We start from the raw sequence: 24,677 nt of genomic DNA, 5'->3' as shown, positions 1-24,677 counted from the left end.
GTCTTTGACAAAGCGGCACCAGTTTCCTCCAAGGCGTTCCTCACAAGAACACTAACACTACCCTGTGCATGATTTTATTTTGGACAATGTTGTTGGTTTCAGTACTGCGTTTTATTACACAGTGTCTTGTGTAGCTTAACCATGCAATGTATTCAAACACGTATAACTCTTTGAGACACTGATGTGTTTTTCTATCTGCCTCCATGATGCAGTTTATTGGAGACATTTTTAATTCTTCACCCTAGATGATTTTAATAGTGTGGATTATGATCACATTTTGTACAATCTATGATTTCCTCTAATGTCCCCCCTGTAGATGCAACAGGGACAGCAGCCAGCTCCGGGAGGCACAGTAGCTCCAAGTGCCACTGCAGCCAACAGTCCAGGGAAGCCATCAGGAAGCACCGAACGTAAACCGAAGAAGGAGGCTAAAGAGAAGGAAAAAGAGCGATGTGTCCTTTTGTAAAAGTGGACAGATTTTGTTCGACGCATCTCTGGAAAATGAAAACAACTGAAACATGCCGTCTGTGCCTGATTTCCCAAGCATTTTGATTTCTACTTTTCTTTTTTTAATTTAATTTACTCTGATGGACATAAAGGGTAACAATTTTGATGCAGTCGGCCAAACCTTGTTACATGTTTGCACAGTGCATTATATTTGTGATGAACATTCTAGGGTACATAGAGCTGTTATTGTATTTTGTAGCAAAAAAATGAAATTCAAATGGGTTTGCACCTTGTAATAGCAACATTGTTACTTAAGAGAAAAAAAAACAGGTCTTTTTTATTCAGTTATTAAGCTGTTTTATATATAGAGATATGTATTTACATGTAGAAATGCCTTCTTTTTAATTTTGCAGCATTATAAAAGAAAATCAACACTACCATACTGACACATTTCATTTAAGGGGCCATTCGTTTCAAGAACTAGTGGTGGGAGCCATGCACCTACAGAAAATTCCCATCACTTGAAGAGTGACACCCCCTTCAACACCAAGTGTGGGCGCTATATTTGTGACATGGTGCCCACTTCTGTGACATAGCACTCTTTCTGCCGTGTGGCGGTGCATCATGTATTATTTAGAGAACTGGTTTACATGCTGTTCTATATTTAAGGTTTACAAGATGTGGAAAGCTTAACCTGAGACGCTACCTTTTTTTTTTTTTTTGGGTCTTGTTTTGTTTTAATAAGATGACATGAATCTGAAAGCCTTTTTAACACTGTGTAGGATAAGAGAGGTTTCAGATTTGCACACTTACACTACATGTTGCTGACAAAAAGCAAAGCCCATATTGGAAACTGGCTGAGCACTAATTGACTTGGATTGCATCTCTCTTAGGGCAGACGCCGGGTATGCCTGTAGTCGTGTCTTTATGTGCTGACTTAATCGGAATTCTGCTGATCTTACCATGACTGACTGAAGAATGATGGAACTATTGTTACCGAGGTAGCATCCAGCCATCTCAGCACAGAATAAATGTATGTAATGCACATTACCAACATGATTTTTGTGTTTCACTCCTGCTGCCAAAATCATCTGCATTCCAAGTGTCGAGCGAGTCCCAGTGCAGCTTTAATAGCCATCCCTTGTCAGGCCCCCTCAGGTACCCGTTACTGTTACTGTAGTATTTAGTACAAGACACAGGCAAAGCAGGACCCATTGTGTGAAGTTTCTTGGCTGTGAATGATTTTGGTGTCAGCCCTGCCTTAGATAGTGAAGAACTGCTGAAGATGTCAGTTACCAAGTGAATGGCCAAGTGCCCTTCCCTGTTGGGTTTCATTTAACAGACGTTACAATTCCGAACCTCAAAGCTTAACTTGGTTGGCCTTTGAGGTGACAGCACTGTCCACTTTTGCCATTAATGTAGTCGTGATTCTTTCATTCGGTCTGTACATGACTCCTGTTCACGAATACATTGAACCAACAACCAGCCTTGAGAGACGGTAGCATCATCCTTTTAAAATACATGCTGGTCTCCGACCAAACACCATTCATTGATTGTCCTCCTTGCTCCAATGAAATATCCAAGCATTAACTTGGAACTTTCTTTACCTGTGTGTTTGGTTGTATTAGCATCCCAATTCTATGTCGAGCCACAAAGTGGCCATGGGAGGAGAGTCCCCTTAACTGTCCCAGGGTTAGGGTGGTTTGGCTGTTTAATAATACATTTTATTTATATAGCGCCTTTCCTATGCTCATGTTTAGACATTTTGCTCCAAAATTCACACCACCTGGTGTGCTGTTAGTATCCTGAGGACAACAGCAGGCTGTCTTAGCTAATCTGCCCACTTTCAAGGGCGATGAGGCCGCATTCAGGGATTGCTTTGTATGTTTGAGCAAAACACTAAAATGTAAAGATGTAAGCTTAATCATTTGGAGCAGTGCTTCCCAAACTCGGTCCCACCCCCCTGTGGCTGCAGGTTTTTGTTATAACCAGTGTCTTTTTTTATTGAACTCCTGAGCTAATTACTGTAGGTGAACTGTTATTTCCCCAAGGTCTGTGTTTTATAACCATATAGAAATTAGAAAACTAAATATTAAAATGTACTAAGCAGTTTTTCATTTTGATTTTCATTTTACTTTTCCAGGTATTCTAATTGTTTAATCCATTATTAATTAATGAGTGGGCCAACGCTAAAGGAGCTGCAGCCTTTGATTATTCAGTGTTGTTTGCCTGGGTGTCTGCTCTGCTTGTTTTTGTCATTAATAAGATACAATGAAGGGAGGAAACTGCACAGATAAAGGGCCAAGTATCATGAAATCAACAAAAGGGAGTTGAGCATTTAAATCTCTAGCAAAAGCAAATATATTTCTAAATGTCTTATAAATGTAAAAATCTTGCTGCTGTATTTTTAAAAAATACCAGCTAATTAAATGAGCTCAGTGCTATCGACCATTGTCACGGATTAAGAATCTGATTTGAACAAAAAGTTGCAGCCACATTGGGTCCCCAAGAGTGGGTTTGGGAAACACGGACTTGGAGTGCTAAAGGCTGACTTTTAACTAGCAGCTTGTCTTTATAACATGATTGGTCATAAGTCAGCCTTGAGAAGCACACTTGGGGTGAATCATTGCTTATTTTGTGTCTTAAGGCCTTGTCACATTACCTGATTTTCAGTCACAGACTTTATATAATTTTAGTGCAACAAAGACAGTCCTATATTCATTATGACATCCCCAGTGGCTAAGTCCAACATCATGGGCACAGGCTTGTGTGGATGCGAGAGCTGACAACTATTGAACACTCATCCTGAAGTACACCATTTATGATGCAGCTCAGAAGTGAGGCTCATCTATCTGATGCCTCAAATTTTACATGCCACAACACAATGGAAAAAGGCTGAGAAAGCATTTTATACAGCACCAGCTGAGACAACTCACAGTACTTAGGAAGTATGATACTGTGCCATAAACTTGAGAGAGTTGTCTAATTTGTAATCCCTCACAATCTCTACTCAAGTATGTCATGACTTACTCTGGAGATGGGATCAGCAACTGCAGTCATCTTGTGAGACGTGCCCTCTAAGTAGGAGTCGTGTAATGTGACTCCAGCCTTAAAGTGCCCAGTGTGGTGCTTATTTACTTGTGTACATATTTTGATTTAGGTGTACTCATCCAACCATATATGCTGCTTTGGTTTGGCCACTGGAGGCTGTTTTTCTTACTTAAAGACCCAAAAACACTGGGGGAATTTTAAATAGGTGAAGTAACAGAGTACTTACCAGTCTAGGAAACCTCACAGCAGATACAAACCAAGACTACCCCACACAACATGTAGAAGCAAGAATGGGTAAATGGGCATAGGCTGGCTTTGGGCTCTTAGTTAAGACCGGATGGCAGGGTGGGATTTGGAAAAACACCGCGGACATGGCTCTAATCCACTTGGAGTAAAGCAGTTGGTTCTTTCAGGTTTTCATTGCGCTAATTGAATTTTTTTAAAACATGTTCAGCAGGTTTTTTTGTTGTATGAAATACCATGTTTGTAGGACAAAGTGCAGATTATAGGTATATTAATTAACCTGGGCACTGCTACTTTACACTTTTTTTCTCCCCTTTTAACTTGAATTAGTTTAGTAGCAAGTCTGCACACTGGATCATTAAATCAAAAGGGTCTTTTCTGATCATCTCTCCAGTGATAATGTGAGCAGATTCATTTTTAACTACAGTTTGTGTTTGTAAGGGTGTCAATGCCATGCACCTTAATCTGCTCAGTAATGCCAAGATGATGCAATTCATTTATGTACCCTAAAACTCCTTGTTCATTATGCACTTGGTGCCATCAGTTTATGATAAACCTTAAATTGCTGATGTATAGTCAACAACAACAGCACACCTTCTGTCTTGTGCTACATCAACACCCCATGACAATCCATACTTTTAAAACTGCCACTCATAGGCCTCTGAGGAAGAAGCGAGTGCTGCAAACTGAAATGGATAAAAAAAAAAAAAAATACAAAAAACGTAAGCAGCTTAAGTAGGGCCATGTGATTGCATTGCATTGTAGAAGAGTGCCGCCATGTGACTAGCAAGCAATATGCCACCATTGGACTTTCAGGTCACAGGGTTCTGTTCAGTTTGCTTTAATGCTGTAATTGTGTGAAATGCTGAAGCACTCCTGAAAGTAGGAGCCTTTTAAAAACTGGAGGCTGATGCAGCTACCACATCTGCTTTTCTGGGCTCTCATTTTTAGTGTTCACATTCCAAAGCCTCTCCTGTTGTTAAAGACTTTGTTCTGAATAATAAAACCGTGCCTCTGGTAGAGACTGCAATGCAATGGGTTTGAAGCAGCAGCAGCTTCCTCCTGGCCACAGTTGGACCTGAATGGCACTCTTAATGCACTGCACTGTAAGCCTTAGAAAAGTTAAAAACTGACTGACTAAAATGTCTCTTCATCTGTTCTTTCAGTTGTGTATTTGTGTCATCCATTTCAGAAAACTCATTTAGGCATTGTCACGTTTTGCAGTCCTGTTTTTCCAGCCTTTGTAGAACCTAATTTTGTACAATAAAAAAATAATTACTGCAACACAGTGAGCCTGGTGTTTCATTTGTAGATCAAGCTTTGGGGTCCAGAGGCCAGTTTTTCCAAGACTTCTTGCAAGTGAATGAAAACTGACCACTGTGGAACAACAACAACATAAACTACACACACGCAGCTCATTTTCTTCCGCTAGTCATACATTGAATGTTATCACAAATCATGGAAGCCAAATCTCCCACTTCAAAAGAGGGGAGGTGTGGGACTTTGTCAAGTCTGCACATATGGAATAACTCCTTTAATGCTTTTGACTGTGTCAAGCTGGTGTGAAAGTGATTATGTGGTTCACATGGGGACAATGGGCTTTAACAGGGTAACTGACTGTGCACTGGAGAACTACAGAATCGGTCTTGGTGGGGCAATCAAACATACTAGTAACACCTCAAAGACCAGTCTGACCACAACACACCAACTCTCCATGATGCTAACCCAGTGGCAGTTTCATCAGAGGGTGTTCTACAGCAGCCAATGCAAAGATCAGTCCATACTGGTATGGAAGGCAGGCTTGCTTACCACGTTTGCAATGTAAAATTAATCCAAGCCAGAACATTCTTGGTTCTTCACTACAAAAAAATAAATTTTCTAGAAAAGAAAAGTGGCCAGATAAGGGAAGCCATCTCAAAGCCAGGGGGTACAGCTCGGGGCTTGAAGTTTAGAAGAGCTTTACTACATACAGTCGAGCACCCAGTTTAGTGCTACAGTTCAAATCTTTCTCTGATGTTACTAGCATTTACTACCGTTTGCTGCTCCAAAGTACAGAAGGGGGCTGCCAACTTTGATATGTCGATTCTGAGGAAACTATGGCCAAAGTTTCACTTTTAAACAAACCCTTGGTTTCCCATTTATAAATCAGTTTTTAGATCTCCCAATGACCTTTGCTGTGTTTAGCTGAACAGGATTACTGGGGTAAATAACTCCGATGATTCTAACTGATCAGATGTTTCTGTAATTCACACAGCCACTCAAGCTCCGAGTTGGTGTTGCTTTAAGTCATTGGAGTTTGCATTTAGGGTCTGGTGTTGACATCAAAAGAAAAACCACAATAGGCGCAAGATGAAAACTAGGGAATTAAACTAGGCCAGAAAATAAGATTAAAACAAATACTGATCTGTAATTCATCTCACATTCATATTTTCACCTAGAACACATTTTTAATAACAAAAATAACCCATATTGTTCCAGCATTGTTTCTTCTCACTATAGAAATAAAAAGAGCACACCACTGTGTACACTGTGTCAAAGTATACAGGTAAATACAAAAGCAAGAGAACAAAGGCATTAGAAGAAAGGAACAGCATCCTCATTAGGTTTACATTATTTTAATCTAACCCATATAGTAAGCAGACATACTGTACATTAGACAGCACAGACCGTGCAGCAAAAAGAAAGGGGTACCAGGTTCCATGTGCATGGCTACAATGGTGGCCCCTGCAGCTGATCTGGCAACAAAAACAGAGGCACGGCAAAGAGTGTGAATAAAGAGGACACGCTCCACAAATATTCAAAGCAGGTTTAAAACATTTTTTTAATGTGAGGATACCACAAAAAAAGTCCAAGTATCCAAGTAACATGATTCATATACAATAGAAAACATGTCTACTGTGGACCCGAGTCCTTTAAAGAAGAAGGATTGGAGCAAAAACAATGCTCAAGTATTAAAAAAAACCAGAAAAAACAAACACTTAACTTATCCAGGCTTCAAATGATAGGGAGAAGGAAAAGTATAATTTACTGCTGATACCAATTCCAAATAACTGGCATCTTGGGGAAGAATGCTGAACGTTTTTGTATTTAAAAAAAAAAAAAAAATTTTTTACATCAAAACAAAAAACACACACCTGTGCCAAGTATACAAGTCCAAATGTTTGAAATTCCACTCTTCCTAGCTCTAGTACCTTGAATGCTGCTGGGACATCATGTTGCCCCGACCATCACTGATCCTCCTCGAGTCATGATAGCTGCTCCCTTGAGACGAGGGCCCATGCCAATCCTTCCTTGGAGCTTGATCACGACTGTGGCGTTCAACTATAACTTGCCTACCTTCAGTAAAATTCTTTATTAATAAAAAAAAAATAGTTGAGTCCGTTGAGAGGCATAGAAGGAAGAGATGGGAAAAGCAAACTCATTAGTGACAATTTAAACACCTCTGTATTTTTAAGAGACAGACAGCACCAGGGCGGGCAGGCAGGCAGGCAGTCATTCCATCAATTAAAATGACTGTTCATAAGCAGAAACATTAAACCACTTCATTAAATCCACACTATGGTGGCAACTTCCTCATACAGCCAATAATCGTGTTTTAATCGTGTGTGTGTGGGGGGAATTTGGAAGAGTCTTCCTCCAACATGACTGTGCGAGTACACACGTGGCAGTGAATGAGGAGAACTTGCAAAGGACTGGCACTCAGGATGGATTTCCACCTGTGGTCAGTGCCACCAGGACAGGCTCTGGGCTGGTTACCCCACATTTGATGAAGCTGGTTTAAGAATGTCACATTCGGACTTCATCCCAAATACCTGTATCTTTACAACATTCACAATGCCTGTTATCTATCACACCCTCCACTATTATTGCCACCCCTGGTTAAGACGTGTTCTCATATTCTATACATGATGGGGGTGGGTGTTGGGACGGGATGGACATTCTCCACCCCCACCACTCTAATTTTTGATGCAGAATATTTATTACATCGGGGGATTCCGACACCCCCATTCTTTAAAGTATGATATGTTTATATTCACACACTAAGACTCCAAAGACCCTCTGACCCTCGTTCCTTTTGCCGACATGTGGAGAGCAGCAGAGCACAGTGGCACGTGTGTGTGTGTGTGTGTGTGTGTGTACTTGGGTTGTAGTTATCTAGTATTTGCTTCAGTTTCATTCTGGTAGCAGTGCAGAGTTGTGAAAACTGACATCCGTACCAAAGTCCGAATATTAGTACTGATCCAACACTAGCCCCACACCATTTGCAGGTTTAAGAGCTTTGTGCAGATATTTTAAGGGGTTTGTAAAGAACCAAAAGTTCCTTCATAAAATCCATTTGCATTCTGAATTTAAAAAAAAAAAAATTCTCTGCACAAACCAACATAACATTTCAGTAATTGGGCTTCGTCTCAAAAATAAACCGTACTAATGAATACAAAGCAAAAAAGATTTGGGAAGAAGCTCATAAAGTTAGAGTTGCATACATCCCATGTCACAGCTCTGCTCATTTAAAGGGTGAACAACCTGTAAAACACTCTGTACATTGTCAATTTGCAGCTACATTTTTAGAACGCCATTATTTCACTTCTGAAATTTGATTATCCAGATGTTAAATTTATTGAGGTAAACCGTAAAAGCAAATCAGCTCATTTACCTTTTGATGAGGGTGCCTAAAAGACGAAGCTCCACTATTTACTCTCTCCATCATCATGGCTCTTCCATCTTCACGGCTGCCATAGCTGGACCTTCCCCGGCTAGATGGAGGCACTGTTCTTATACTGGATCCAGGACCATCTCTTCCTGACCTTTCTGGGCGCATCCGAACAGCACCTCTAAAAAACGCATCAACATAAGGAATATATTGTAATGACAATATTTTTTGGGTTTAAATGTAATCATTAAAACAAAACAAAAAAACACACTACCAAGTTACCTAAGGTCTTTGTCACTGCCAATTCCAGTTTCATTTTTCCAGCCTCCTGGACCAGAATCCCTACTGGGTCTACTATGAGGCATCTCATCCACACGCCCCCTTTCTGTAGGATGACCTCGGTTGCCCGATGGTCTCTCTGGTATGGGTACTGCTCTCCTTTCATCCCGGTCTCTCATCTCTCTGCGTTCATTATCCCTCAGCTCTGTGTGTGGCTGCTCAGCTCTCCTGGTATTGTCGTAATTTTTTGGGTATCTGTCAAATCCAGAACCTTCTCTTCGCGCTGGCCGAGTCTTCTTTGAATCTGCCTCATTTTCAAAACGATCCCGCCTGTAACAAATGCATTCCACAGTACTTTGGAGAACTCATTTAAGTTTACCTTACTTTAAATATTACCCTATGGATTGAGTCATGCCTTTGTCTCCTCTAACATTTATCCACCCATTTAGAATGCAAAAACAACTCTGGGATATTCAAGGGTGTTGAGGAGGTTTGGCTGAAATTAGTTTCCCCCAAACACCACCTCAACTACAACATGCTAAAAGGTGGATAGGGAACTTGTTTCAGTTGACAAGATCCATAATCTGTGACATACGTTCTGTTTAGTCACATGTTTCAAATGATCAATGATGCAAGTATCAGGTTTATGTTAAGCACTTGTATCCCGAATGTATACAGATAGGCTACGAAAAAACTTTATAAACAAGTTTTATCAGACATACAAACCACAAAAGTAGCAATCCCAACTTCTGACGTGGGGGGTTCAATGCGGTGTGTGTGCCAGATTAACCCTTTTTTTTTATATTAACAGATAAGAGAACCCCACACAAAGGCTTGGTGACCACTGAATGATTGTTCAATCAGCACAACTAGTTGTCCATTCTCCGTATGCATGGTCTAATTTGTGTGTTTAGTAACAAGTACTTACGGCTGCTTGAAGTCACTTCATTTTTTCTCTCTGGCACATCCCAACTCAGCTGTATGAGGAAAACCCCAGCAGCAAATATATCATTTAGACACATCTTGGTGTCTAGTTATGCAAGATGTTATGCTTTTTGGGGATTCTCCCCATTTCTGGCCCTCTAAACCTAAAAACCTTAACTCAAAAAAAAAACTACACTTTTATGATAAGCCGTGTCTTCACCAGAAACAAAATCAGAAGAAATTTCAAGTTGTGCAAGGCGCATCAATGAACCTAAGGGACACACCCCTTAACGAGATACAAGGGGGTCAAAGTTACTCCTTTTCATTAAGGAAAAAAAATGAGGATCGGTCAAATAGGTGCATGGAGTGTGGCATTATACAATTTCAACACTGGTCATCATGAATGAATATTTTTACTGGTGGTCCTAACACTAAGAGCCATTCGCAGAAGGTTAAAAATGAGAAGTGGAAGTGTTTAGAACATACTGCATAGGGTTAGCACTGCTTTTTGAAAATGTTTTGGTTTTCCCAGAGACAACATGCCCTCCCATCCAACCTGGTTTCCTTTGCTGAAATTACCATCCATCCATGGATTTAGACTTAAAGAGTGAAGATCAGTAACATATAGGCATGTATATACATTATGTTTTGAGAACATAGACGAATATCAAATATCACATGGAGTCAAAATAATAATTATAGTCCATATTGCCCATGCCTACATGCAAGTGACTATGCAAGTTCTACTACAACTACTTTATTTAGTTGACAAATAACTTTGGTTAAATCTTTTGCTTTATCATGCCTATGAAAATAAAGAATTGTCAGACTGACAAGGGTGATTTCTTCTTATAGCCATCTTACAGCTATAACTGCGGTTTTGTACAATATATAAAATATATAAAAATGAAGTACCTTCATACCTTTGAAGTGCATGGCTATTGAAGATACCCAGTAATCAAATTTTAAATTAAAGAAAAATGTCAATGTCCCATGCCAACATTGTCAATTAGCAATACCGAAGGGGAAAAGTACAATTCTCACGCCAATCATACAAACCCTAACCCTAGTGGATAGGGCAACTTAAAGCAGGGGTGTCAAACAAGACTCTGGAAGACCACCGTGGGCATAGGTTTTTGTTCGGATATTTTAATTACTAGCCAATTACTATTAATACTGAACACAATTTACTTTCATTTTAATTGGCTCAAATGAAGTTTTTTTGTTGTGGTTTTTTTTTTTTTTTACTTAAGCAGCAATCAATTTGCCCCTGTATATCCATTACGAAAAAGCTTGAAAAATATCCATTTTGTTTCCAATACAATTTGATGGTACCCTCAAAAAAGTTTAAAATATGTCTGGTGTGACAGAACACAAGCACCATCAAACTATGGAATTAAATAACTGGTTTCACATTAAGAAACTGGTTAGATTGAGGTCCCCATCTTGGCTGGTCATATATTGGCTCATTTTACTTTTGTTTCACTGCTAGTGTATTAAAAAAACAAAAAAAAAACCCCTATTTAATTGCATGTCGAGTCTTGGCTACACTGGCCCCCTGTAAAGGAATGTATGAAGTTCAAATCCTTGCTTACAGAATAGTCAACAGGTCAGGAACAAATACATACATGGAGACACTCATGAGGTCCCATTATATTTTTTCTAGCACAGATGACTGCTGATGTCATTTCATTTAAGACTCATGTGTAGCTAGCTGGTGGAATGAGCTGCCCACCTCCGTTCAAACCTCTGACTCCCTCAATGCATTTATGCAGCATGTGAAGACTTTTGGGGAATTTCTCTCTTATTGATACCAGTTGCAAACTAACTAGCTTGTATTATCTTTACTTGCAATAATCTGTTTTGTTACCCTGTTCTGTAGCACTTTACACCTCCGATTATATTTACTTGATTAAGCAAGTAGCCTTGGATAAAGTTTTTGCTAGGCCAAAAAAAAAAAAAAAGTTTGAGTTTAAAAAGGCACACAGGTTAACATTAAACACTGTTCCTACCTCTCAAAAGTAGATGGCTGCACTGAGGAGTTCTCGGGATATCTGCTTCTCTCTCTGTGATTGAAATCATTGAACCTGTTTTGCTGTCGATTAAAATCGGAACCATGACCCAAACGGGAATCTGTGTCAGTCTGAATTTTTTTGTTTCCATTCCAATAAGAGTCATCCCTCCTAAAAATTCAAAACATACATTCATTTCATTGCTTGAAATAAAAAATTCAAACCACAGTGACAGCCTCCAAAAGAAAACAACTTTTCATGATTTATGTTAAACCATGAACTACTTTTTGTAATACTGAGTGTGTAACTATCCATTGCTTAGAAACTGTCAAGTGGACACAGATGACAGCTAACAAACCAATAAATGGCTCAGAAGGATAAAACACAATGCAAGATTGCCAATCAGCATGTTCTAGGACTATTTTAAAATTTACAGAATTAACAATATCATAGAAGGACACTGCACCTGAATTGATCTGAATCATAATCCTGTAGCACAGACTAACCAAACCTCCACATTTAAGTGAGTAAACACACCTGTGGTCTACATCACGAGATCTTTTCAGAGAACTTCTCTTCTCCTGTTCATAACGAAGTTGTTCCTGTTGACGCCTCAATTCTTCACGCTCTCGAGCTATACGCTCTGCTTCTTTACGACGCTCCTAAGATAGAATGAAAAGACCGTTTCTAGTACATTATTGCTTCAGTGGTAAGAACTCCAGTACTCAGTCTAATTATACACGATACCTGCTCAATTCGTATCCTTTCGCGTTCCAGCCTCTCACGCTCGAGTCGCTCCCTTTCCAACTTCTGTCTTTCAATCTCCAGCCTCTCCCGTTCTCGCTGCAGTCGCTCCCTTTCTTCCCTTTCCCGGAGAAGGCGTATCTTCTCCCTTTCTCTGCGTTCTCTTTCTGCTATTTCACGTCGACTGGAAAGAAAAATAAAGGGCTAAAATTTACTCAAGCACAGTGCAAAGTTAAGTTTAACTGAGGCATCCATTAAAACAAAATTTCAAAAATCTGCAGGTAAATGGGCAAAATGTTAGTATGAAATTTTAAATATTTTATCAATGATTGATATCACACACACACACACACACACACACAGTACATAAAAGGGTTCAGTAACATTACATAAACTAAAAAGGCAATAGTGAAAAATTTAGATGTGAAGGAGAGACCATTGATTTTCATGACATGGACGTGTCAGTGAATAGAGAAGCGCGAAGAATTAAAATAGCTTTTTTCAAAGATGATCTTACACTTATGCCAAAATGAAACAAATAGAAAGCTAGGTTAGAAGAGAAATTTTTTTTTTTTTTAAAAAGCCAGTCAGTAAATACAAGAAAGACCAAGATGGTTGGTGGCAAAGGGGCAGGGTCAATCTGTTTGTGGAAAGTTTATTTAAAGGGGGTGGGAAATCAGTGTGCTTTAGGAACCATGACTAAAACCTGGAGGAAGGTATCCTCAAATCCTGCTAAAATGCTCTGTGACATAAAAACAATCTCTAAAAAAGTTTCTCACTAAGCCAGCTGTGATGCAGAAAACAGTTAGTTGGTTGAATACTTGAGACTGCCTTGTTTTAACATTTGGGATCACTACAGTGTAATAAAGAGAAAACACGTAAATCTGTACATTTAAGTGTGACCCATCAGTTCTCTCAATATATATTCTCTTCAATAACTGCTCCAATTTGCTGTGACATTTGTAATCTTAATCCAGCTAAATGATCAATGTGAGATTTATATTAGTCTTCATGCTACTCCATACTGGCTCTCAAGTCTAGTTCTATTCAACACCTCCAGGGAAAGAAAAAAAGCCGCTTGGTTAACCCTACAATACGATTATACATGGATGGGGATCAGTACTTGAACTGTATCAGTTTAAGAATACAAAAAGTGTGGTTGGACAATTCTCTCTCATTGTATGTTATCTAATTATATATAGTAAGAATTCCACAGATGGGATTTAGGTTTGTTTTTGAAGCACCTGATCAAAATGCTTTTTCTAACTGTCACGGCCAAGCTGACCAAAGCAACTGAAAAAGACAATTACCCTTCCTCTACAATTAAAAAATAAATTCCTGTGAAGTCATCTCTAGTTTAAAACAACTGCAGTTTACTTAAGAGCAGATGTAGATCATGACCACTTGTATATCTAAACATAATTCTTCGATAGTTTCCTTTATATTCTATAGACTGTCATTCTTTGTTCTCAAAGACAAACCAACCATACTTGTGCACTGCAGCTAAATTTGCCCTAACAGCTTCAACAGATCTCATCAGTATGCAGATTATATTAATGTATTCCCCAGGAAAATAAAATTTCCCATTTGTGAACGAAGATAACACTATACATGCACAACTGCTATCGCTTAATGTTTCATAAATATTTATAGGGATAATGGATGGTGAAATAATGCAGCACTACTCGAGTTACTGGTGGCAAAACACTGCTATTTCAGGGGTCCTTTGTTCAAAAGATGGTTTGTGGTGGCAAACAGTTGCCTATGAAGGCCAAACCTATAAAACAAAGCAAACTTATACCAGACACCAGATAACTCCAATGTATTAAAAACATTAAATATGCTTTTAGAGAATGTTATTCAGTCAAATTTTTTTTTTTTTTACCGTCGCAATTCCATGGCCCGACGAATTCTTTCCAGACGAATTAGTCTCTCTCGCATTCTTTGTTCCTTCATTTTTTCAAATGATACAATGTCCCTTCTTCCAGGCCTAAAGTTATCCTTGTTTGGGAAGAATTTACCTTTGCTTCTTAGGGCATTAATCTGGAAAACATTTAAGGAAAAATGAAAAGATGCTTCATTTAAACCAGAAAAGGGCTTACATAATTAATCCTTATGATTTATAATTTTCTTATGAGAAACACATTAATAATAATTTGGTTAACTGTTTTACATTTGATGCCAGCCCTGGTAAAACTTTCTAATGATACAATTACAAATGCTACGCTCTATCTTGCGTTGACATTTTAGCAATTATGTAACTTTCATTTTTATTTAGGTTACTTTGAAGAATAATGCAAGGTGATAAAACTAATATTTAAATCATAGCTTTAACCACCCCATGCTATTAACAGCATGTTTCAATTTAGGATGTCTGTCAAAACCGAAGGGTCCTGTAAGAGAAAGAATATCCAACCAACCTCCTCAGGTGGAAGAAATCCTCTGGGACGCCGGGCCATAGCATAGGAGAAAACCTGAAAAAAAGTTCAAGGAAACACTCCGCTATAAAAACACATTAAATACAATATACTGGATACACTGTCAAACATACATCTAAAAATCAAATGGAAATAGTGATAATCCAAATTAGATCATAAATATTTTAAAACATACCAAACTGACCAATTGAGACCATAGTGGATAACTGGGCTAACCACTACTGCTTAAGTATACTCAATATAAAATTTTAGATTGCGATTTCCCTCAAGGAATAGACCCTATGAGGACAACAACATTAACCAAGGTCTGCACTTAAAATTCCAACTAAGTGATTTGAGGTGTAGTGCAAGTAAGAGAGAAAAAAAAAAAAAAGCATATTAAAAAAATCAAGAGTTGATTTGGAAGGGAAAAAAAAAATCCTAATGTTTACCTATAGAATGCAAGAAGATATTAACAAAACCACATGCCGACTTCTGGATTTTACATGTACAGTATGGCATTCTAGGAGCAGTATCTGGGCACTAAGTAGATTTACCTTTTGGCTGCTTTGGTCATGTTGGTTCCGATTATAGTGCAAATGTTTATTTTTCCATTTTGCATCTTTAAAATGCAAAAATAAGCTTCAATTTCTAACCTAAAAAGTTAGCCCTAATGAAGGACCACATTTCCATTAACTAAACCAACTTATCAATTTCTAAATTTAAAATGTGTCACCACTAAAACTAAAATTAAAAAAAAAAAACTGCATCAGCAAAACTTTAAAAAGCTTTACTAATGTAAAAAAAACGGTGGCACTCTATATCATTTAAGCTTTATTAACCAAGAAGCCATGATGTAACAGTTAAAAAAAAGTATAAATAAATAAAATCAATCAACTTACCTTATCAAGTCTCCCTTTTCTCAACATTGGCTTCATTTTATTAAAAGCAAGGTCTCCTTTACTTTGACTACTTGTCATTTTGCTAGGGCTCTTTGCACCTGTAAAAAGCATGTAGTTCGTTTAGGTTTCTCCCCCTCCAACTTTTCGTGGATGTGTGTGGAAAATATGTGCATGCAAAAGCCAAAACCACACACACCACACAGGAAAATGCATATGCCAAAATCAATTTTATATACCTCTTTCTTAGCCGCATCTTGGCATCACAGATGACTTGTGCATTAACGGAATGAAACTGCGCAGTGTTAACAAAAGTGGCTTCACTCTTACTAGATGCCTTTATTGAAACATGAAGGCAGTCAACTGCTCCAATACATTAGAACTGGACACATCTGCCAATTGTCTTTATGTTAGCAAAACATTTTATGTATGTACACCCACACCAAATCAAAAAGTGGATGTAGTGTCTCACTGGATGGTTAACTGCTTCCAGTACAACAGGCACAATGGAGATAAACTGGGCTGGGATAGCCCGATATTCCCTAGAGACGTGACCACAGGTATTCAATATAAACTGGTGAAACACAAAAAAGTGCTTTATGTACAGCATTGGCAATGTCTGAAGAGCAAGTAAAATAGTCTGTGAATCATATTTAGCACTTGAGATATGTAATGCTTGTCATGTGAATGCACACAATGGCCCAATGATATCAATTATGCATTAGTAGTAAATTTTCCTGGTTTCCCAAATTAAGGGTGTCAACACTTCCCAGTTTCTCCAAAAATGTACATATGCATGGGTCGGAGTTGCCATAAATATATGTATGCTCCCCGTCAGCTTTTTTTTTTTTTAATATATACATAGACGACATTTGCATGGAAAGTTACATGTACACATTCTGAAGTCTTTTTGTACACAAACAAGCTTTAAAAAAAATGAGGAGCCAGTTCTTTAGTCATTATCTCAGAGGTAAAATTTTAAATGAAAAATTCTCAACTTAATGCTAAAGACAAAATCAAAATACCACACTTTTATTTTGACAAGTGTGGCCTTAAAACACAAGGTGCTAGTGCAACTATTTTTTCACTATAAAGCTACAAAGGACATACAAAATATTTTCTTTTCTGAGAAAGGCATGCTAGGCGCTTATATACCTGGAGTAATAGTTATTTCAGTCTAAACGATGACATTATTCACTAGACTGGAATTTGCACCAAGACAGGCAATGTCTTGGTTTTAATTTTGGCTTTATTTCTAGGCAGGATGCACTGATCCTAGGATAGTGCATTTTTTTTTAAACAATGTAGATAGGAATGCACTACAGAATAAATTCACTAAGTGCAAGATTTTAAATTCTGATTCTAGTTATGTTACCACTGTCAAAGATCAATTACCTTGATTAATGTGTGTGGTAATATAAAAACAATGTTATTTAAAATTACATGAAAAATTATGCAATAGCTGAAATTTGTCATTGCTTAGTTAAACCCCAAAGACGTGCATTAATCACAAATTAAAAAAAAAAAGCAAAAACATACTACCACGCTTTTTATCCTCTTTCTTGGAGATTTCTAGAGCAGAACCAGAAGTGTTTTCTGCTTTTTCATCCTTTACATCCTGTTTTTTGCCACCTTCTTTGCTCTCTTTATCACCAGATTTATCAGATTTTTTCTCCTCTTTCTTAGACCCCTGGGTCCTTTTAAAACACACATATATATATATTTTTAAAGTTCATTTACAGGCAGTAAATGAAAAACATTAAATATCTGAACTACATACTTTCCTGTTTTTCCACTTGTAGACTGCCTCTTTTCAGATTTGCTAGAACTTTTCTCTTCTCCATCCTTTTTAGTAGATTCTTTTTTAAATGGATCACTTTTAACCTATAAAATAGTAAGTTCAAAGCAGGTTCTTAAACTGTTCAGATTACAGGGTTTTAATTATTTTTTACATAAACACTAAACATATATTACCTTTTCTACTGAAATCTGCTGACCATGCAGTTCGGTACGATGAATGTGAGAAATACACCGGGACGCTTCTGTGCTTGAAGAAACAGTAACAATTCCATAGCACTTTGCACCAGGGCTCCGTGCATTTGTCACAACTTTAGCACTAAGAACCTAGAAATAAACACACATTACTCTTGGTATTTTTCCTCAGAAATCAAATCAAAACAAAAATTAACAAAACCTGTGTTAAAGAAACTGGCCCAAGATCAGAAAGCAGTATGGCTGTAGAAGGCAATATTTGTATTATGATAGGATGTAAATTGTTACCGGATTTAAAAGGGGTACTAAAATAGGTGAACTGAAACTTCATAGTAAGCAGACTCTCTGCAGTCAGACAAGACTTAGGAGTAGTAGTAAGTGAATGTATCAGGTACCTATATGCTTAGGATTATCAACATCAAGAGTTTATGACCTATTTATTCACATACAGTCCCTGACAAAAGTCTTGTCGCTTCTCTATTTTGTAGAAACTCCTGCTATTAACCTGACTTTTAATTAATCAACTGGTGTTAGAAATAGCTCATATGAAAAGCTAAAGCCCTCCCAAATGATGTTTAATGCACCGAAATAAATTAATTTCACTAAAAAAATAGATTTATCATTTGCTTCATGATGCACCAACAATGATGGACGGATTAAAAGGCAGAAGTCTACGTGACCATCATCATCATCAAGCCCTTCCGTGAGAATCCTAAATCCAAAGAGGACTGTTTCATTTATGTTGGGTAGAATGCCCAGAGGGGACTGGGCGGTCTCATGGTCTGGAATCCCTACAGATTTTATTTTTTCTCCAGCCGTCTGGAGTTTCGTTTTTTCTGTCCCCCCCCCCAGCCATTGAACTTTACTCTTATTCGATGTTAATGTTGATTTATTTTGTTTTATAATTGTGTCTTTCATTTTTCTATTCTTTAATATGTAAAGCACTTTGAGCTACTGTTTGTATGAAAATGTGCTATATAAATAAATGTTGTTGTTGTTGTTGTTGTATTTAATCAAGACAGAAAGGTCAAAGTTGGGCAAGACAAAAGTTGTGTCGCCTATACAGAAAATGAACTTTACTGCAAATCCAAAAATGTCAGAAAATTAAGTAGTGGTGCTGTGAGATCCAAATTTAATATCTTGTATGACTTCCATAAGCTTGAAGGACAGCATCCATGCAGTTTGGCAAGGATTCATACAATTTATTGATGAAGTCATCAGGAACAGCAAAGAAAACAGTCTTGCATGCCTCCCAGAGTTCATCAATATTCTTTGGTTTCGTCTTCCATGCTTCCTTTTTTATCCTACCCCACATATGCTCAATGATGTTCATGTCTGGTGACTGGGCTGGCCAATCCTGGAGCATCTTGATCTTCTTCGCTTTAAGGAACTTTGATGTGGAGATGGAAGTATGCGAAGGAACACCATCCAACTGCAGAATTTGGCCTTTATGGTTGGGAATATAAGAGGTAGCGAAGATTTCTTGGTATTTTAGAATATTGATGTTGCCTTCCACCCTGCAGATCCCTCGCATACCCCCATACTGGATGTAACCCCAGACCATGACTTTGCCTCCACCAAACTTCACTGTTTTCTGGGTAAATCTCCATGCAGGTTCTAGTAGGTCTCCTGCAATATTTGCGGTGACTGTGGTGTACTTCAACAAAAGATTCATCTGAAAAATCCACCTTCTGCCACTTTTCCAGCGTCCATCCTTTTAGCAGGCTGTGGGCCTTGGCAAATGCCACACGGTTTTTCAATTGTCTTTTGTTTAGTGCTGGCTTATAGGCACCGATTCGACCATGGAGGCCATTTCGAGACAGAATCCGACAAACTGTTCTGGTTGACACACGGACTTCAGGTTACCAGGTCTCGTGGAGCTCTGGTGCAGTGGAAAATGGGCTGGCCTTGGATTTTCGAGCCAACAAACGGTCCTCTCGAGCAGTTGTCTTGCGGGGTCTTCCTGACCTGGGCTTGTCAAAAACGTCTCCAGTCTCTTCAAATCTTTTTTTTATCCTCTGAACTTGACGCTGAGACACATTGAAGGTGTTTGCCACATCAGCAGTGGATTTGGTCTTCAGCCCCTTGATAATCAACACTTTAGCCTCAGGGTGAATCTTAGGCATGTTTGCAGAGGTCTAGTTGCAGTTGATGTTAAAGTCTAGTGTAGTGGGGTTCTTTTTATACACACCTGAGACCTAATTGATCCATTATTAGTCACAGGTGAAGCTCATATGACAAGGCGACAACACTTATGTCTTGCCAAAAAATGACTCAATGGGCTTTACCAAGCTGTGAATATTAGAATACTTTTTGTCAGTTTCGTTTTGCATTGAAACATTACAAAAGCTGATGGGATTGAAATGACCCATTTCTTGTAACAAAATTGATTAGAAATATATTTTAGCGGCACTTCAGGTCAATTTGTACACAAGCGACAAGACTTTTGTTTGGGACTATTACAATTTCATCAGGAGAAAAATATGGTAAGAATTCATATCAATGTATAGAAACATTAATGTCTACAGAATTTCTATCCTAGAACAGAAAATCTGCTGCAGGTGACAAGAAAAAATTTAAATCGTTGTTCATTTTCCTCAGAATCTATACCAAAATATAAAAAAAAAATCTAAACCTCTTCACAGATTATGTTGCTCAGCAACTTGAAGAAACTATCTAAAGTATAACAACTCCTGCATAAATGAAGATGGGGTTATGAATTTTTAAAAGGAGGTAGTTTGTAATGAATGAAGCTATAATTGCAACACACTTACCTTACCATATTTTCCAAATAGATTTTTTAAATCTGCCGCTTTGGTATTGGAGGAAAGCCCACTCACCCACAAGTTGCGAGATGAGCTACTGAAACTACTGCTGCTTCCTCCAGTGCCACTGGTACTACCACCTAAACAAGGTGTACACATTGGGAGACAAGAAATGGGGAATTTACACATAATATATTCACAAAGTCATACCTAAATTAGTACTTGTTGAAACACACTCTAATCACAAATATAGAACTTGCTACTAAATAACTTAAAATATTAACTTGTTTAAATCTGTGAGGACAAATGTGACCAAATTATCTTGTCATATTTATAAGCTTTGTTAAAGCCTGCTCTCTTGGTAAGAAATATTCCATAATTGAGGCATATCATTAGGATGCACAAACGTCAAATTACATTTGTGTCAGGCAGATATGGCTAGTTTGAGGATTTAAGGTTACTTGAACCATGCACATGCTGTGCTACATACAGGTAAATGACAAAGCAACAAGAATTATAACAAGGACTAGAGTATGATCATTCAACTTCATGTCATGAAATAGATGCGTAATCAGCCATCCCAGGAAATTTATTGTTGTGTAAATCGGATATCCTCAAATGCAAGATGAGGCAACTAGCACCGAGGTGTGATACAAACTTAACTATTCAGCGTTGCTGCCAATTTCGTTTCATACTGGTTTCACCTTTAAAATTGTTACTAAATCTTTTGCATTTTCTTTGACCTTTGTGTGCGACACACATTTGTAATTACAGGACAACACACAGAGGTGGTAATCTAAAAAGTGCTCAATTATGATGCAAGTGAGTCTTGGGTCCAAATACCAGCCTGGACACTACATGTAGGGTTGATACAAGGAGGCACGTCTCTCTGGAATGTGCGAGGAAAAACCAAGATACCCAAAGAGATGGATGTTAAGGAAAATGCCAACCCTGTAATAACCCAATCGATTTTGAGTCCATGACCTGGTGCTTGTTCAAGAGCTGCCTCTTGCCTTTTAAGCCAATCCTGCCAGAACATATGCTAGTTCTCTACAACCCTCAAGTGAACAAGGTGATTAGAAACTTAATGGAGTTAAATACACAGAGGATTTTGAATACAGCCACCTATGGTCTAAACACAATCACTATCAAGTGGGTCAACATTTGGGACTGCCAGGCCAGTGGAGAGCACATCAATTTGGGACACACAACTATGTACATCAGCATAATGCTAACCCCCAAAAGAAATTCAGTGGAGCACTGAAAAAGTAATAGCACAGAGGAAGTATATTATAGTGAGGTCAAACCCAACAAAGTAATGCTGTTCTCTGTGCCTGTACCACTGTTCTGTTCACTGTATAGGACTTTCCAGTTAATTATAATGTGTTATAAAAAGGACACCTTCACTATGTAGAAGGATTAACTAGAAATTGCATACACCATTAGTTGCACTAAGTAAATACACTGCACAAACTACAAAGTGGCTCCAGTATGAAAAAAAATGTCCATTTGATAATGTGATTAAACTGTCAAAAAACAGGATCATCTTGAGCAAACGCCTTTACTTTTATTTACAAATGAGTGCATAAATAAGTCTGCCTGGGAGAGACAGGCTTCTCTGCTGATAGACAAGGGGGAGGTAGCACATCCACAAAACGAAACCGCATTTCAATTTTTCCTCTGTGTTTGATTTTTCTAAACAGGAAAATGTGCCGAGATGGATTTAAAAAGCTTCACATCTGACAATGCATTTTTTATCCAAACATTCTCTAGCATACCTTTGTCATCCTTAGATGAGGTTTTTCCATCTTTATCTTTTGAAGAACTAGAAAATGCAAAAAAATTGCAAAAGGAAACAAAATGAAAAGGAGGAATACACCCATTTAGAAACAGTAGCTAGTTAGTATAAATAAAATTCTCATTAAATGTGTTTCAGTACTGTACAAAATTAATGGCAGGCATGGCTTGAATTTGAACAATAGTGGTCCATATGGTTTTGTTTCATCTCTTTTTCCCCCGAGGACGACTGAAGACTGATTTTCTGCCAATTCTATTCTGTGGTTATAGGGCAATCTTCACCAGCATTCAGGAGTGGGACTTCATTTTCATACGTTTATGCCATTCAGTGCATGTTTCTTGTATGTATTTTAAAAATCTTATTAAATATTGGGGGATGGACAGTAGGGGCAAAAAAGGCAGGCAATATAAGTGATCACAACTTGACAGTAAATCAAGGCTGGTCTGTGGTTGTTGTTTATGCCTTAAATTACTTTTAGGACGTTCAACCAAAAAAAAAAAAAATAAAAAATAAAAGCCAGGATTAAACAAATGCAGGATTGTTAGGAACAATTAAAAAAAGGAAAAAAAAAAAAAGTCTTGATGCTACCCACGAATGCTGGAACTCTGTATCGTAAACAACTGACATAGAAAAACAAACCTCTTTGCTTGACCTGATGCCCCACTAGAGGAGGGGCCTTTCTTCACAGAATCCTTTTCTTTATCTCCCGTTTCAGCTTTCTTTGAGCTCTCTCTGGTTTCCTTCTTGGCAGGCTCAGCCTTCACTCCGTCTTCCTTCTTACCATCTTTATGGTTCTCTTTCACATCTATATCCTTGCCTTTGTCCTGGCACATCTGGGAGGAGGCCTCTGGTTCATCATGGGACTTCCTTGCCTCCGAATCTGGAAGTTTCACATTTTTACCTGTATCCAGGAGGTCATCACCATCAAATTCCAAAGTGATGGCATCTTCTGCCTGGATTGTGATGGATATGTTATCATCCTCGGCTTCTTTTGCTGAAACTGCAATTTCTCTGTCATCCTGAGCAGCTTGTTCAGCCTCAGCAAGGCTTTCCTCTGAAGCGAGATGTTTAGAATTTTCACGAGTACCTTCATCAGTATCTGTTACATCTGAGGGATTTAACAAGGATAAAACATGGCAAAACACAGGTTTAACATTACAGTTATGAGCTAAGTGAACCTAGAGAAAGTAGAATAGAAAGCAGGTTTAGTATCAGCTCTCATTGAAGGTTAGAAAACCAAAAGGTGAACAATACAAAAAAACACACAATCCTCATTGAACGGGTAGGATGCAATACAATCTTCATGGTATTTCTTTAACATACATATACACTTTCCATCATCTGTAACCACTCAAACTCAAGGGCACACGCAGCTCCAGGTTCTGCCATCATGGACAGTCCAACTCCAAAAGCAGGGAGATGCCTCCAGTAAAGCTGAAAAAAGCCTGATGGGTGACATTTTTAATTCTTCAGAGCCTGCGTCCAAGACTGTGCATCTGTCCACAATCAAACAATATGGAATTAGAGCTGAGAAAACTTCTCTTTCAGTATCAGTCTCAGTTTTCTACCAAAAAAAAATTCACAGGGGGGAAAAAAAAAAAACAATCTTCAGGTCAGGTACCAAATACCATATTACCAACCACACAAAAATAGTTCAAGTGTCCCCAATTGAGTCCAGCTTTGAAGAGTATTGTAGCAATTATTCCACTCCATTGTCTGAAAATCCATTCAAAGTTTCATTAAATCTATAACCCCAGCAGTCAAGTTGCGGCCTCAGATAAAGGTCTTGCTGGCGAGATTTGTCCTTTCTGGCAAAATTCATCCCATTCCAGTGAAGCGCGCTCCAATATATTTCCTCAGGCAATTCAGTAGAGTCTGAAGCAACAAATTCAGCTGAGTTTCAGTGTCAGTCATCCAGTTTTCAGGGTGTGTAAGCCACAGCAGTCAATCCCGATTGTGTTGCTTCCACAGAGTCAAAAATACACCTCCGTCTTCAACTTGGAAATTATGCAGTGAAATAAGACCATTTTAGTTCCTGATTTCCCAAGATGAGATTTCTGTAGGTTCCAGCATATTGCTCATATGTAACCTTATTGATAAATGTTTACAGAACAAAAAACTGAAAGGGGAAGGGGAAGATCTGAGGCATAGAAATTGAACATTAAATGGACTAGTTAATTTTTGGATGTCCAACTTGCATTCCAATTACCTGTAAAATGTACAGTTGTGGGAGGAGAAAAATGCAGACATGAAAACGTACCTTTTTCATTGTCTTCATCCTCTGCTTCCTAAAGAACGTGAAAACCAAAAAAAAAAAAAAAAATTGGCCATCTAATTTATAAATTTACTATCTAGATTGTTGCAACAGCACATAGGTGTTGCCATTAGCCATGTTTAGATAAACTTGACACCTTAATCTCAGCAAACCACCGCCAAAACGGCCTTTATTTCTTCA

General features: G+C 38.2%; 2 protein-coding genes across 6 annotated transcripts in view; one reads left to right on the top strand and one right to left on the bottom strand.

Moving 5' to 3' along the window:
* Positions 1-5,025, top strand: part of mindy2 (MINDY lysine 48 deubiquitinase 2) — a 58,342-nt gene extending 53,317 nt beyond the window's left edge. For all 3 annotated transcript variants that reach the window (XM_039773741.1, XM_039773740.1, XM_039773739.1), the window contains one exon: positions 317-5,025. In XM_039773741.1, coding sequence (XP_039629675.1) covers positions 317-466 — 150 coding nt within the window. In that variant the 3' untranslated portion in view covers positions 467-5,025. The remainder of the gene's footprint in view (positions 1-316) is intronic.
* Positions 5,026-6,168: 1,143 nt separating this feature from the next.
* Positions 6,169-24,677, bottom strand: part of sltm (SAFB-like, transcription modulator) — a 52,579-nt gene continuing 34,070 nt past the window's right edge. For 2 of the 3 annotated variants that reach the window (XM_039773737.1, XM_039773735.1), the window contains exons 6-21: positions 24,483-24,510; positions 22,862-23,330; positions 22,203-22,249; positions 20,434-20,564; positions 17,642-17,791; positions 17,448-17,551; positions 17,207-17,364; positions 15,671-15,768; positions 14,772-14,825; positions 14,237-14,394; positions 12,355-12,535; positions 12,145-12,269; positions 11,608-11,778; positions 8,675-9,001; positions 8,396-8,573; positions 6,169-7,090 (exon numbers count right to left, since the gene is read on the bottom strand). In XM_039773737.1, coding sequence (XP_039629671.1) covers positions 6,926-7,090; positions 8,396-8,573; positions 8,675-9,001; positions 11,608-11,778; positions 12,145-12,269; positions 12,355-12,535; positions 14,237-14,394; positions 14,772-14,825; positions 15,671-15,768; positions 17,207-17,364; positions 17,448-17,551; positions 17,642-17,791; positions 20,434-20,564; positions 22,203-22,249; positions 22,862-23,330; positions 24,483-24,510 — 2,544 coding nt within the window. In that variant the 3' untranslated portion in view covers positions 6,169-6,925. The remainder of the gene's footprint in view (positions 7,091-8,395; positions 8,574-8,674; positions 9,002-11,607; positions 11,779-12,144; positions 12,270-12,354; positions 12,536-14,236; positions 14,395-14,771; positions 14,826-15,670; positions 15,769-17,206; positions 17,365-17,447; positions 17,552-17,641; positions 17,792-20,433; positions 20,565-22,202; positions 22,250-22,861; positions 23,331-24,482; positions 24,511-24,677) is intronic. The other variant, XM_039773736.1, reaches the window with a different exon arrangement.

This window comes from Polypterus senegalus, chromosome 12, assembly GCF_016835505.1.
Source record: "Polypterus senegalus isolate Bchr_013 chromosome 12, ASM1683550v1, whole genome shotgun sequence".
NCBI lineage: Eukaryota > Metazoa > Chordata > Cladistia > Polypteriformes > Polypteridae > Polypterus > Polypterus senegalus.
The sequence above is the reverse complement of the archived record's forward strand: the minus strand, read 5'-3'. Positions and strand labels throughout refer to the sequence as shown.